This window comes from Adiantum capillus-veneris, chromosome 3 (genome assembly GCF_014529385.1).
Source record: "Adiantum capillus-veneris isolate H3 chromosome 3, ASM1452938v2, whole genome shotgun sequence".
Classification (NCBI taxonomy): Eukaryota; Viridiplantae; Streptophyta; class Polypodiopsida; order Polypodiales; family Pteridaceae; genus Adiantum; species Adiantum capillus-veneris.
Genome location: NC_140933.1, coordinates 30,992,203 through 31,007,691, shown reverse-complemented (window position 1 = coordinate 31,007,691; position 15,489 = coordinate 30,992,203). Strand labels below are relative to the sequence as shown.

The 15,489-nt window shown below is 45.3% G+C and overlaps 2 protein-coding genes and 2 pseudogenes across 2 annotated transcripts; 1 reads left to right on the top strand and 3 right to left on the bottom strand.

Moving 5' to 3' along the window:
- Positions 1 to 407: 407 nt before the first annotated feature.
- On the bottom strand, positions 408 to 748 carry LOC147460690 (uncharacterized). Its single transcript, XM_086499285.1, has one exon. The coding sequence runs from the start codon at positions 725 to 727 to the stop codon at positions 518 to 520; it is 210 nt and encodes a 69-aa protein (XP_086355411.1). The 5' UTR covers positions 728 to 748; the 3' UTR covers positions 408 to 517.
- Positions 749 to 1,064: 316 nt separating this feature from the next.
- Positions 1,065 to 2,925, bottom strand: LOC147460689 (uncharacterized). The gene is made up of 7 exons (XM_086499273.1): positions 2,657 to 2,925; positions 2,475 to 2,585; positions 2,344 to 2,386; positions 2,145 to 2,224; positions 1,939 to 2,066; positions 1,190 to 1,298; positions 1,065 to 1,086 (listed from the first exon to the last, which is right to left on the bottom strand). Exons 1-7 carry the CDS (start codon positions 2,923 to 2,925, stop codon positions 1,065 to 1,067), a joined length of 762 nt encoding a protein of 253 aa, XP_086355399.1.
- Positions 2,926 to 9,168: 6,243 nt separating this feature from the next.
- LOC147460688 (uncharacterized) lies at positions 9,169 to 11,627 on the bottom strand (annotated as a pseudogene).
- A 562-nt stretch (positions 11,628 to 12,189) lies between these two features.
- On the top strand, positions 12,190 to 14,280 carry LOC147460687 (uncharacterized; annotated as a pseudogene).
- Positions 14,281 to 15,489: the final 1,209 nt, after the last annotated feature.

The window sequence follows — 15,489 nt, the reverse complement described above, 5'->3', positions numbered from 1 at the left end:
GTAAACCGAACGGGCGAAAAGCAACAGGCGGTGACCAAAACCAGGACAACAACAACTAAACAGAAAGACTAGCGTCCCTAGCGATATTTCTTTTATATTCTTAAAGACTTGCACAAGAGTGCTATAAGATCAAAATGCCTTAATTTTGAGAAGTAGAGCAATTAACAAAAAACTTAGGACTAGGTTTCACATGCCACATCATCATTTGGTAGCACAATGACCATGATTTCAATCCATCTTTAAAAAATATATATATATAAAGATAAATAAATAACATTGAGATGGTTACTTAGGTTAATTATCTTATCGACAAATAATTAATTGTTTGACAATAGACAAATTCAATGATGCAAAAAACACATGTCAGTATATATCATCAATAAGTTTATGTACATGTGTCCAAAATGTGTGGTGATCAATCCTCACATATACAAAACAAATCTCATCATCACATACGATGTAGTAATGCACACTGAAAAATACATATATAACGATCCCAAATATGGAAAAGAAATCTCTACGCAGGATCACTATGTGATCCATCACTACTGGAAGAATCACTATCATCGGTCTCATGATCGCTAGAGCCACCACCACTGATCCAAACCGTGGGACTACGACTGTCCCCATCTCCGCGATCGTCACCATCATGGCCAGTGATTGGGCCGCTGCTCCTCTCAGCCTCTCGAAGTCGCCCCTTGGCCTCCTGTCGAGCCACCTCTGTCATATCAGCCTCCCCATGCTGCTCCTATATTAGTTAGTGAAATAAAAAAAGAATATATTACAGTTACCATGAAAAAAACTACAAAGCAAAAGAAAGATATGTACAAGTGGATCTGGAGTTTAAAAGCATGGTAGCCGCAGTATGTGGCGTACTCTATCTCCTGTGCCGTCGGTGCACGACCATAGTCTTTCGTCTACATTAAGACACAACCAAAGACTTATTAATTTTTGGATTCAATAATACTACCTAGAAAAGTTAAAATGTGAATGGTCTATACTCACAAATGTGGCCACAAATCCATCCCGTCCCATCCGCCCTAGTCTAGATGTGTGACGTAAAGCTACTCTCTTTCTTGCTGCCTCCTAAGCAAATTTGAATAAACAAAATAACATAGATTAGAGAAAAGTTAGAATCAATCTAGGAAAGTTCATATTAATTCTATTATATATTACCAAAGGCACACACCTTTTGTTGGGGAAAATTAATGCGTAGGCGCATCTCCTTGCGGAAGAATTGCCATGTTTCCATGCAAATGGTTGTCTTTGTCTTGTTTGACGGCACCATACAATAGCGCCTGTTTATTTTTTAAATTACAATAAGCGTCAGAATATACCATATAACTATTAGACTTCAATGTTTTGTTACTTTTTATTGAATTTTTTATTTTTGTCATTTGATAAATGTCTCATGTTTTTATGGTAATTGAAATCTAGATTCTGATCAATCAGAGGGTACACCACCACCTCCTACTAGTGGTAGCCAGGGTGCACAGAGTTTGGATACTGCACATGAACCCGTTTACGATGATTTCTACTATGATGAGCCTATTATATGTTGGTGTGCTCGTTGTTGTGGCATGTATCATTCTGGGACAGCTGGAAGTTTTGAGGATGCTCATTTGGCTGGACACCATGTACATTTGATTTGTCTCATATGGTCCCAAGTGGCGAGCATGATAGAAGAGAGGAAAAATCATGCACCCCAACAGTGCACGGTGCACCCTTGCGAGAGTTGCCTATAGCCTGCCTCTACTATACGCTACACCTACTCAGAGAGCAGCTCCGACCGATTTCCACCTTGACAGATCGAGAGTCGAGAGTCGAGAGACGAGAGAGAGAGAGAGAGAGAGAGAGAGAGAGAGAGAGAGAGAGAGAGAGAGAGAGAGAGAGAGAGAGAGACATAGATGTTAAAAATATTTCTTTCTTTCTACTTACCGTGCTGCGTCGCGTCGATGACCCATGAGTTTGCACATTTGCTTGACCATCCACTTGTAACTCCATCATGTCCCATACTCCTCTCTAGTGTGTTGATAACATATTTCTTATCATCCTCATGCTGATCACTACAGTGCAAAATAAAGTCGATTAGTAATTCAACTAACAAACTAAAATTTATATTTTTTATGTTAATTAATACTTACTCCCATGGTATATGAACCTGCTTTAGATAAGATGAGCAGAGGTCTCCCATCCGACGTTTGAGGGCGATGCCGGCTCCGAGCTGGAGGATAGCCCCGTCATGCAAGATGTCGCATGTGACACCCAAGCTGCCAATGCACGTGTGCATTGGTGGAGGTGGAGGCACTAATGGGGGAGCTGGCGGCTTAGGCTGTGTCTCACGAGTCGATCGGCCTGGGGCGTGCTACTCTGCCGCCGGTGATGCCTACATGCAACATAAACATACATCAGATTAGATGAGAGTTCTTAAAAACTACTTGATATTTGATCCATAATCACCATAATAGATATACCTCCGAGACTGACGGCCACTAGCCTGTGAATCAGGTGTCAACTGAGTACTAGGAGGTACATTAGGAGTAAGCCGCTGACTCTTATGATGTGATGTACCTGGAATAGGAGTCCTAAGCAAACAAAGATATCAAGGGAATACATATATTAAGATTTCTATATTAAAAAAGAATGACATTACTACTTTATTAGTCGAGAAGATTGCCGATGTGCTATGGTCTGATCTGCATGAGAGGAAGTCTCCACTCCTGTGTGTGGTTGGGAGGATGTACCCTCTCCAGGGCATACGGGAAAACTAAATTGCCCAAGAAACTCGATGGAGTTGTCTAAACTGGCGTCATCCATCTCCATATAATCTGACATAGCCTCTGTCAAAGCCTCTCCTGATAGTCGAGTGGTACGTAGCAAAGTCTTGATGAACGTCAACTTCACTCTATGACCCTGGTCACTCATCGTATCTGTATATTAAAAACAAACCATATGTCAGACTAACACAAACATCGTGTCTGCATGTAACATCAATGCAAGTAAAAATATTAATAGATCAAGAATCTACAGATGAGGTTGAAGCAGCCATGAATGGAGTGGACTACAACAAAAAAGATCAAAGAAAAATGCTACAGATGCTTCAAAAGGTTATGAATCAAATGCAAGATCAGGTAGAAAAACTAAAAGAGAGACATGCTCAATAACATATTCAATGCAAGAGTAAGCTACATGAGAGATTTGATGGTTTGTGGTCGAATGGAGCACGAGCTTATAACCATATGGCAGATGTGGACAAAATGAAGCAGACCTGGATGTATTCCTGGAAAGGACTCAACCTGAGCTATATGCTGTTGTTGGCAGCGCTTTCGCTTTCGCTGCCTACTCTCACATGGTATCAGACGCTGAGGTTCTTCTCCTAAGCCGACGATCCCCTGCTGATTGCTTCCGTCACAAAAAACTCCCTCAAAATTGAAATTGCTCCCCCTTGGTGGCTTTGTTTTGTACCAACAGTAGCGTTTTCACCTCTCAGGCTGCGTTTTCTGTGCTATGTGTTGGGGTATAGGCGCCTGTGCCTTGCCCGGCCGCCCAGAGTCTGGGCGCCCACTGACTTGTATACCTTATACATAGCATAAGTGTATAGGGGGCTGCTCACTCTTTGAGTCTCCCCACCCATATCTGTGTGTCGTGTGTCTCCTTCTCTCTCTCACTCTCTGTCTGTGATGCTCCCCGATCCCCTTCAATTGGTATCAGAGCGTAGGTGCGGAGGGAGTGCGTGTGTGCACAGTCACGACGATAGCGGAGAGCCAGTTTCATTCCCGAAATCGCGTCCGCGCGCGCGCACTTTGAAGAGTGCAAACAGGGTTTCGACTTCGGCATCGGCAAATTCAGCTTTCTGAGAGCGTTTCCACCAGGTGTCCTAGAGTTTTACCCCCCTTTCAAAGCCATTCGAGCCATCAGAAACCTCATTCGAGCTACGCTTGAGGAGCTGCATTTTTCAGCCCTCTTTTGGCAGTTTATGCGGCGTTTTTGGGTCGAAACGGAGGTTTTTGGCATAGCTTTCACACCCGGACTCGGATACATGTGATCTAGGAGTCTACCTTGGGGTTTTGGCACGCTTCGGACGTGCTCGTCATATCAGAATTTTTAAAATTTTGAACGCTGAATTATTCTGCAGAAGCAGTTGTTTATTGTGTGTCGAGGATTCTACACATGGTTTGCTCTCAAATGTGAGAGTGATATTTGCTGCAAGTTTCCTCACAGGTGGGAGGATACGAAGTACGCCTTATGTGGTTTGATGCTCAGGGAGACTAATGTGATTGCATTTTGAGCTCGGCAATGTATGCCCCGAGCATGTTTTTTGGCAGTCACAGGTAGAGCAGATATTTGTGTACTAGATTTACAGGTGTTTGCAATGATGTATGCAAAGTGTGGAGATTGGTGCATGCATTTGGAGTACGGTTTGATGCGCTTTGGTTGCTCATGGTTTTGAGCGTGCAGTCAGTTTGGTTACTGGTTTTGTGGTCGTTTTACTGACGGAATTCTCGCAAAATTTTCCCAGGAGTTTTATGCGCATCATTTATGCGATCTAGGTAGAGATTGCGGGTTGCACTCAGCATTTGCGTGCGGTGTTCTCTGCAGGTGGGAGATTTGTGCGTGTGTATGCATCGATACCGCACAGTGTGGGCTTGGTGATTTGCTCACGGGTTTGACAGGCGTACAGTTATCTTGGCACACTCACAGGAGTGAGTATTGTGATGTATGCTTGTGTGGCTACGAGCTAGGTAGCCGGATTCGAGCACTAATGGCTTGAGGTTTTTCAGCAGGTTTCAGCTACAGGTTTACAAGTTTACAGGCAGGTTTGAGGTCTTATTTGGGCGCTGAATTTTCAGCCATTGTTTCCTCTTTGCAGGTGTCCATGTATGGCTCAGTTGTAGGCTGATTTGGGACACGTTTGTGACTTGTTTATGCAGCTGTTTAAGAGCTGAATTTTGGGGCTGTTTTGGGTCTGATTTGCAGCCATATCTTACAACCATATTTGCAGAATTTTATTGATGCGATTCGAGCCAGTTTAGGGCTGATTTGGTTGACATTTGCTACTCATTGTTGGTTGCTCTTTTGCGAGCATTATGGCTGATTTTTCATTTGACTTCCAGCGTTATGGTCTGACACAGTTTGATGGTGTAGATTTTGTTGCTTGGAAGGAACATATGCTTGTTGCATTGGCGTATTTGGGGCAGGATAAACCCTTGCGTGGTTTATCGGCGAAGCCCAATTCTATGTGTGATGATGATTGACAGGATCTTGATGAGTTAGCCATGTCTACGATTCGTTTGCATCTAGTTGAGTCTGCTTACTGGCAGGTCCCAAGGGAGACTACAACTCATGCTTTATGGCAGAGTTTACATGCTATGTACGCGACATCCATGTCTACAGGGGAGTCTAGTCCCACTTCTATGTCCATGGGAGAGATTGATCCCACACGCAAGTCTCGACGGCATAGAGACTTGACATGTTGGCATTGTGGACATAGAGGGCACATTAGGCGTTGATGTTTAAGGTGTTTGAGACAACGGAGGCAACAGATGCGTGATGCAGATTTGGGCACGACAGATGCTAGTGAGATCAGTACGGTGGTTACTGAGTATGCTTGTGACGGCGATGTCACATTTACATCTAGCTTGTCTTCAGACGATCTTATGTCTACGGATTGCATATCAGATTGTACATTGTCTTCACATTGGTTACTAGATTCAGATGCTACTTTCCATGTCACGTCGCATCGTGAGTGGTTTAGCACGTTTTCTAGTGGGAGACTTGGTTGTGTGCACATGGCTGATGGTTTTTTGTATGACATTGAGGGTGCAGGAGACGTATGTTTGTCCTTGCCCATTGGTATGAGATTTACCCTGCGTCATGTGCGTTATGTGCTAGATCTGAGACGCGATTTGATCTCAGTCAGACAGTTACGGGATAGTGGATGTCGGGTATCGCTGCTTGAGCGATCTTTTGCGTTGCATTTGGGTTCGCTAGTGATTGCGAGAGGTGCCAAGAGTGGTACAGGTTACCCACTGCATGTGGATCACACGAGAGACGGTGTTGTCTCTGTGATCATGCAGCCAGGTAGACAGCGAGAGAGCAGGCGAGTCTCTTTTGCTTATGGGTTGCAGGATGCTTTGCATGGAGTGCAAAGTAGTGAGCTCGTTGTGCACACACTTGGGGCACAACTTGAGCAGTCACACAGAGAGGTGACAGAGTCAGACGTGCATGCTTTGATAGTGACTGAGCAAAGCAGAGACTTAGTTGTGCGAGATACTTCTATGCAGGATAGACAGGTAGAGCAGTCTTGCTCTAGTGAGTCACAACAGGAGGACGTTGTGCAAGGGTCTATGCATACGGAGTTAGAGCATGAGAGCTCTAGTGAGTCACAGCAGATTGAGTGGTCATGTTTGCAGTGGATGATTGCAGAGGAGGCTGAGACGTCAACGATTATGCAATCATTCCTTTCTATGCTCGACAGTGAGCATGGGGATATAGTTGTGCAGGATATGTCTTCCAGCAGACACCTAGAGCAGCTGGTTTGCTCTGAGGTTGCACGACAGGTTGATGCGTCTTTTGCAGACACTCAGGAGATGCATGTGGCTGACACGCCTTGTCAGTCAGAGATGCCTATTGCCAGGGATATATATGTTGATGCATGCTCTGTAGAGCTAGCAGGGCCCGCTAGCATTGCATCAGCATTTGGTGGTCTCATGTATGAGATGTTGATCTTGAGACCAGATATCGCAGCTGCAGTGAGAGCATTTGCAGTTGGGGTTGTCAGTCGTTTGTTGACTGATGATGGCATAGTGCACGAGGGAGATATGCAGGTATTGCGTACATACTTGCAGTACGTGTGCGGTACGTCTGGTGGTGTATGGACTTACACGGGAGCAGGACAGCCGGATGCACACGATCACAGCCAGCCAGTGGGCATCGGTTGAGAGCGGTTTTCTCTCGCCTTTTGTAGTCTTTAGACTAGATTCTCTTGCTTAAAGGCACAGTCGCCTTTAAGTGGGAGGTTGTTAGGGTATAGGCGCCTGTGCCTTGCCCGGCCGCCTAGAGTCTGGGCGCCCACTGACTTGTATACCTTATACATAGCATAAGTGTATAGGGGGCTGCTCACTCTTTGAGTCTCCCCACTCATATCTGTGTGTCGTGTGTCTCCTTCTCTCTCTCACTCTCCGTCTGTGGTGCTCCCCGATCCCCTTCACTATGGACCTAGATCAGCCCATCGCTACTCCCTTCTCTCTCAGCCCTGAAGGGATTACCCCAGCCATCGCTACTCCCTTCTCTCTCACCCCTGAAGGGATTACCCCAGATCAGTCATTGATGAAGCACTTGTAGCAGCGTTTTCAGCATTAGACACGGTAGCAGATTAACCCCTTGAAGCATTGCAGAGAACCCCCATTTTCAGCCATAAAAACGCAGCCAAAACAGTCATTTTCAGCCACCCGAAACAGCCCAAAGATTTGCAGAATTTCAGTAGTTATAATACCACATATTTCATCCCTAAAGCCGTCGTCGTCATCACCGTCGTCGTCATCAGCAGGTCCCAGGTTGCATCAGTCCATTGCATACGCATTGTACCACTTTGTGCAATCGAAAAGTAGACCACTCTCGCCAATGAGAGTGGGGCCTTCGGAGGAGGGTTTTCCAACGTCTCTGGTGTTGTATCTCTCTTCTCTCTATCTCTCAGTCTCATTCACTTGCACGCACAGTGTCCATTCACTTTGTTTGTGATCATAGCATTTTCTCATTAAGAACGGAAGACTCTACCTTCCATAAAAACAAAAGGAATCTTGAGCATAGTTCGGAGCACTCATCTTGAGCAAAGCGCAAACAATCATTCCGCTACACCTAACAGGAGCTTTATGTCCGAGATGTCTCTTGAAATGCAATGACTGCAGGATATGCCCAACGTGGGCAGGGCCAAGGAGCTCTGGTCGTTTTTCACTGGACGAAGCGAGGATATCTCTCTAGACGCAGTCACATATGAGCAACAACAATCAGAGGCCATCGAGCAGATCGACTCAAGCTTTTAGGACAAGTGGCTAGGCCGTCTCCCTCAATGTCTCACCTACAAATGCCAGCTTATGATAGCCTACGCTCCTGCTCTCTTCCAGATGCAATCACATATGCTCTAGAATGTTTTCAGCTGATGCAGAGAGAGGGCATCTCTCGAAATGCAATGTTATCTCAAGGAGTGCATTGATTGCAGTAGTGTCAGGTCAGGAAGGGAGAGATTTGTTTTCAACAGATGCAGTGAGAGGGCATCTCTCTTCAATAACAGATCTTGAGTTTTACTCTCATCGGATAGATCTTTGAGGTCTCTTGGGATAGTTTCCTATGACGTTAAAATCCTCTTCTTCTCTTTCTTCTTCTCTAAATGCAATCAATATGAGCAACAGCAATCAAAGGCCATCGAGCAGATCGACTCAAGCTTTTAGGACAAGTGGCTAGGCCATCTCCCTCAATGTCTCACCTACAAATGCCATCTTATGATAGCCTACGCTCTTGCTCTCTTCCAGATGCAATCACATATGCTCTAGAATGTTTTCAGCTGATGCAGAGAGAGGGCATCTCTCGAAATGCAATATTATCTCAAAGAGTGCATTGATTGCAGTAGTGTCAGGTCAGGAAGGGAGAGATTTGTTTTCAACAGATGCAGTGAGAGGGAATCTCTCTTCAATAACAGATCTTGAGTTTAACTCTCATCGGATAGATCTTTGAGGTCTCTTGGGATAGTTTCCTACGACGTTAAAATCCTCTTTTTCTCTTTCTTCTTCTCTAAATGCAATCAAGTACACTTGCACCTTGAAGGCATATGGTATTGCACAAGATGCTGGTATGGAGAAAAGAATTCATTTTGATATTGTTAGTCAGTGGTTGTGCTTGGCACTACCTTGGTCGACATGTATGCCTAATGTGGTGCAGTTCATAGATCACAAAAATTATACTTAAAGTAAAAGGTCAAGACAAGGGTTCAAGAGACTTCGCCTATAGGCTCGTTCTACTCGTTTAGCCCACTAAGAGTTGGGAAGGTTTGCTGGGGTGGGTTGACGGACGACACATGGGCTTGCAGTGGAGGCAGTGTGGATTGTGGGATGAGTCAAGACAAGGGTTCAAGAGCCTTCGGCTACAGGCTCGTTCTACTTGTTTCGACCACCACTAAGAGCAGGGAAGGCTCATTGGGGTGGGTTGACGGACGGCACGTGGGATTGCAGTGGAGGCAGGGTGGATTGTGGGCTGAGGCCGATGCGGAGGACCTCCCTGGGTGGGGGCACCTGGCTGCAAAATCCTCTTCGACTGCCCGGACTCTTCATTTTTTGACAGCAGGAGTTGTCTTGCGCTCTTTTCTCCTTCGGAGATCAACATGTAAGCCTCGGTTCCTGGCATTCTGTTGGGTTTGGGAGGGGGTGTGGCATTAGTGGCAGGGGAGCCCCATTCGAGTGGCACTCTCAGATCCATGCTGTGGTTTGAAGATGGGATTGGCTCCTTAGCATCCAAGAGGTTCTTCTAGCGGCTCAGACCGAGAGGGTTTGTGCGTGGCAGTCGTGCTTTCAAATCAGTGCATTTCAAAAGACGACATCCTGGACAGGAAGCTCATCAAGCACTTTTTCCGCTTTATGAAGTGCACCACATTTGGCATACATGTTGACCAAGGAAGTGCCAAGCACAACGTTTTCTTTCAACAACCACTCACTAACAATATCATCATAACTTCTTTTGCCCATATCAGCATCTTGTGTACTACCACATGCCCTCAAGGTGCCACTGTACATGATTGCATTTGGAAAGATGCAGTCTCTCTGCATCTGCTTAAAAAAGCTATCTCTCTCTCTCTTCCTGACCTAACCTTGTAGCAATCAATGCACTGCTTGAAATAAAATTACATCTAGAGAGAGACCCTCACTTCGCATTAGCTGAAAATAGGCTAGAGCGTATGCGTCTAGAGAGACACCCTCACTTCATCCACTAAAAAATGACCAGAGCTCCTTGGCCGTGCCCAAGGGCATATCCCCCAATCAGTGCATCTCAAGAGATGACATTTCAGACAGAAAGCTCCTCAAGCACTTTGTGTGCTTCATGAAGTGCACTACATATGGCATACATGTCGACCAAGGCAGTGGCAAGCACGATGTCCCATTCCATTGAAAACATCCTAGAGCTCCTGAGCCCTGTCCAAGTTAGGCATATCCCGCAATCAGGCGACATCCGGGTGACAGGAAGCTCTTAAAGTACTTTTTGTGATCGATGAAGTGCACCACATTAGGCATACATATCGATTAAGGTAGTTCCAAGCACAACCATTGACTAACAATATCAAGTGAATTCTTTTGTCCATATCAGCATCTTGTGAAATACCATATGCCTTCAAGGTCGACTCTGTAGATGAGCTCGCCGATGAGTTTCGACTCTTTGTCAGCCAAATGAGAGGCTGCAGGCTCTCACTGACCCCCACCAAGAACCAACGCCTAGTTCTCATGGACTACCACCATGTCCTTGATGATGGTCGGACTCTCGCCCAACAACACGTACTGAGATCTCTCTCTCTCTCTCTCTCTCTCTCTCTCTCTCTCTCTCTCTCTCTCTCTCTCTCTCTCTCTCACACACACACACACACACACACACACACACACACACACATAAACACACACAGACACAAGCACTCTGCTATCACATGAGAGGCTGCCAAATGAGAGGTTGCAGCGCAGTTGGCCAGGGTAGCCATGGCGCTAACAAATGAGGAGGCGATGAAAGGCAAGAAACACTCACGCAGCTCATGCAAAGAAAACACATCATCTAGCTCTTCTATCTTCACCCCTTCTCCTTCAAAGCTCACTACCAGAATTGATGGTGGTGAAGATGATGATGGCTCTTGCATGTGCTTGCATTGTTGATGTTGTTGCTCGATGCCTGCAACTCCATCTTCGACTGGTGCTTCTTGTTTCACTCTCTTCTTCTCTTTGTCTCCACCTCTTTCTCTAGCATATATTGGAGCCACGAAATTGACGGAAAAGTTCAGCAATGCGCGCACCCCGTGCATCTTCAATTTCGCTTGATCATATGCCAAAGCTGCCTCCTTAGCCGTGTCAAAGGTCCCTAGCCAAACACAGGCCCCTTGCCTTGCAGAGTCTCGGATCTCGGCTGCATATTTGCCCCACGAACGACGCCGTACTCCTCGGTAATGCTTCTTGTTGGAGCTCTTGGCAAGCTCTGCGGGTGTTAATGATGAGCTTGAAGGGGCAGAGCACAATGTAGAGGCACCACCATTTTTTATGCCTTTCTTTGGAGGAGTTGTATTTTGTGGTGTTGATGATTTGGGTGCAAGGTGACTCTCCGTCGATGCATCTTCGCATTTTGGGGTGCGCGGAACCCAGCCTGTCTTGTTCACAGCTTCTTTAAGAATTCCATACACCATCATGTCATCTGAGTCATTTTCATTCAATGGCAAACCAGAGCTTGTGCCCAAGCATGATCTCAAGCAAGTTGGGGTGACTTGAACAATCTGTACGAGCAAACAAGAGTGGGTCGAGGGGCCAGACTCGGCGACACCCGTTTGAAGGATGTTTCTTATGCACTACTGCCCCTTCATTTGCATCACAATCTCGCGCAATGTACGGCATAAACCTCGTCTATGTGACGCATTCGTCATCGTTTAAACGACGTCCGTCAATTATTAGTCCCTCGCAAACCCCCCCTATGGCTAGTTAAGAGAGCCCTAAATTTTTGGGTGATCATGTTTACCTCGAGATTTGGGCTAGCCCCTCTCCACCATTGATCACCTTACTCCACCCCATGTGCGGACTCGTTTCACTTAGTGCCATGTGGTCCCTCCCTCGTATTGTTGCTGATGTAAATTAACTTTACCAAAATGGAAGAGCGTGAGCATCTTCCGAATTGAACTGTGCTTGTAATGAGTAATGTTGTATAGGTCATTTTCATGTGTAAAAATCGGCTCTAGCAAGGTTCCCCATCAATAATTATTAAACGCTAGGGTAAATTGTAGTGTAACTAATCGCCTTCCAAGCCTGCAGCTTAGTTCTTAGGAAGCTTGACGTATTGAGGGAATGGATGATTTGTTGAGCTTGTGCTTAAGAATATTGTTATTACTGCTGACTCCTACTATACTATTGGGCGATCTTATAAGCACCGAAGCAGCAGTAGCGCACCAACACTCATAGCATTATGACAGCTTGTCGAGCAGCTCCTTCATGCATCTCCCTGTTGGATTCAACCTCAGCAACGGCCAGGTGAAGCTTGAGATGTACACGCGAAGTCTCGAAGGAGGTGTGTTCTTGCCATTCCTTAGCTCTCCCGCCTTCAACGTTAACTCCTCCAATTCCATGAGAGTCCTAGCATGGAAAGGTTCAACTCACCTTCTCTACATTGCCTTAGTGGGCCTTTATTATGTGACCACCAAATACGCATCATGTATGAGAAGAAAGTCAAGGACATGAAGAGATCACTTTCTCTCAATTGGAAGAAGACGTCACGGGAAATAGATAACATAATGTGCAATGGTAAACTCTCTGCCACAAGCGAAGAAAGCTCAAGTGACATCGGTGATCTTTATGACTCCGACTCACTTGATGATCACGAGGAGGATAAAGTCTCAGTTGGAGAAGACAAGATGATCTTACAAAGCTATCATGGGCCCCTTGCAGGTGTCAATCTCTTTGTTAAAGGGGCACTTCCTCAATTCATAGATAATAGACATGTTGAAGAGAACGTTTCACTGTCAACAAGTAGCAAAGCCTCTAGTGACTCTGGCACAAGCGAGACATCTACATCAGATTTGGATCAAAGTACCACAATGCGGAGTCTCCTCTCCTAGAAAAGGATAAAGCTAAATTTCCGATCGCGGACGTCAACACGTGGAGAGCCGTTGTTGATCAAGGCATATGGAGAGGATGGTGGTGATGACATTGATCGTGATAGGCGCTTGTCAAGCTACCCCATAGAGCCATGTTGTTCTCCGATACGTAATATGCCTGGATCGATTATATCTGTTTTGATGGATGAGTTACCTTGAATAATGCAAAGCCAAGGCTAGTCTAATGTAAAAAATGCACAAAATCTTTGCTAACTTAACCTAATTTATCACAAGAAGGTTTTGACATTTTCTTATGTAGGAAAATGGGCTCTTTCTCATTGTTTGCATGTACTGTTTAACATCACGAGCTTCCACTCGGGAGGCACCACATACCTAGCTAGTGCACTTGGGGACCACCGGCCTGCCCACTAGGCCAACGATCCCCTGCCCCCAACCGCACCTAACTAGGTATGCGGCGCCCTTGCTAATAGAAGCCCATGATGTTATGGTAGGTCACAATGTGAGAATTCTTAGGAATTTGTCCAAAAGCTCTTGTATATGGAAATAAGTTTTTTTTGTGTTTGTCAGAATGAGGAGAAAGCAATGCTTTCTTCAGCGATATCTGAATGCTTGGACTTTGGAGAGGAGCTTTTCACTATAGGAAGCTGGGAACATAAAGATTTGGTGAGTAGGGATGGTAACATGAAGTTCTCTACATCTGTATTTTTTGCCTCTATTGATCAGAGGAGCGAAAGAGCAGCCGACAAGAGTGCGTGCATGGCCCTTGTTGCAGTGATCGCTGATTGGCTACACAAGAACCCAAATTGTATGCCCATCAAGGCCGAATATGACACCCTCATCCGAGAAGGATCTACAGAGTGGCGGAAGCTATTTGATGTTGAGGCCTACAGAAGCAAGTTTGTGGATGGCCACTTTGACCTTGAGACTGTCATAAATGCAAGAATACGACCCCACTAGCAGTGGATCATGAGCGTTCCTTCATTGGCTTTTTCCAACCTGAGAGGCTAGATGACACCTACAACAATTTCTTGCAAGGCGCGAGGTCTTTTGAAGAGATTTGGGCAGCAATAGATCAGCAGAGTGTAGGCTTGCAACCCAATGGGGGATTTCAGCTCTACATTGTGAGCTGGAATGATCATTTTTTCCTATTGAAGGTATGCAAAGAAGCTTACTACATTATTGACACACTGGGGGAGAGGCTTTATGAGGGATGTAATCAGGCATACATTCTTCGCTTTGATAGCAAGACGAGCCTCTACCATGTGCCAAAAATGGAGACTTCAAAGGAGCCTGTTAAAGATAAGAAGGAGGTCGTCCCTACCAAAACAGAGGAAAACCAGTCGCCTCAAGCTCAAGATGTGGGTGTATCCTTCCACCACAGCAACACCTGCAGCTTAGTTTTTGCCAAGTTGCACGCAGATGTATACACATACACTGCTTGAAGCTAGCTTTTGCCCCTTTATATATTGTGCTCTGCTTCTTCTGTCTGTATCAATGCGCACTCTTACTTATATGCTGGTGAATCTGTGCGATGATAGAGGTTTAGTTTTGAGTTGTCATTGCATATGCGCGCCACACACACACATACTCTTGTACATGCACACAGTATTAAGGTCTTCTTCACACACAACCTGCATGCCTACACACATGCACACTCACACATTGAACTAATTTTTTTTTAAACATAGCTCTGAACCTATTTTGTTGGCACTTTCATATGAAGACATTCTGAGGTTGGGTATGGACTTTGCTTTGGATGTTGTAGAATGTCCGCAGTGCTTGGATCCCCTACCCCTAAGTTTGGCCACACCTTTGGATTATAGTAAACCTACGGTATTGCATTTTTCACTGCTCTCACACCCAAAGAGGCAAGTGATGAAGAAGAGGAGGGGCGGGGGGGGGGGGAGGAGTACCTGCTCTCGTTTTGTTGTATCGCTGTCGTGGAGAGCTACCGTGGAGCTCGCCTGCTGTGTAATTTCCCGCGAGTTACATTTGAGTTACATTTCAAAGGATTGCAACAATATTATAAAAGTGCCTCGTCGCATGAGAGTAGGGCATTGTGCAGGCGTCGCTAGGAGCCTCGCTTCACAGCGTCGTTTAAGCAAGGCCAATTTGAAGCGTCGATTATGCCACAGCTACAAATTCAAGTCTTCGATTATGCAACGGTAGTGGTTGTTTATGCGACGGCCGATTTTTTTTTAAAATATATCCTTGCTTATACGACTGAAACCTCGTCTATGCGACGCATTCATCATCGGTTAAACGACGCCTGTCAATTATTACTCCCTCACAAACCCCCCCTATGGCTAGTAGTGTAGGCTGAAGAGAAATTTAGCCTTGTCCATACATTCTCAAAGAGACCCTTCTAGAAATTATTGGTCATTCTAGGATCTCTATCCGGCACTATGGACATTGGAAAGCCATGGTACTTGAAGATTTGTGATATGAAGAGGGTTGCAATTTGATGGGCTTTGATAGTCTTTTTTACATGTATAAAATGAGCTTGTTTGTTGAACTTGTCTATTATTGTCCATATTCTGTATTCCCATGGATAGACTTAGGCAATCCAAAGATAAAATCCATGGATATGCTCTCCCATGGTGTCATAGGTAAGGAAAGGGATTCTCTTTCCTCCCTCTTTGAACTTCTTG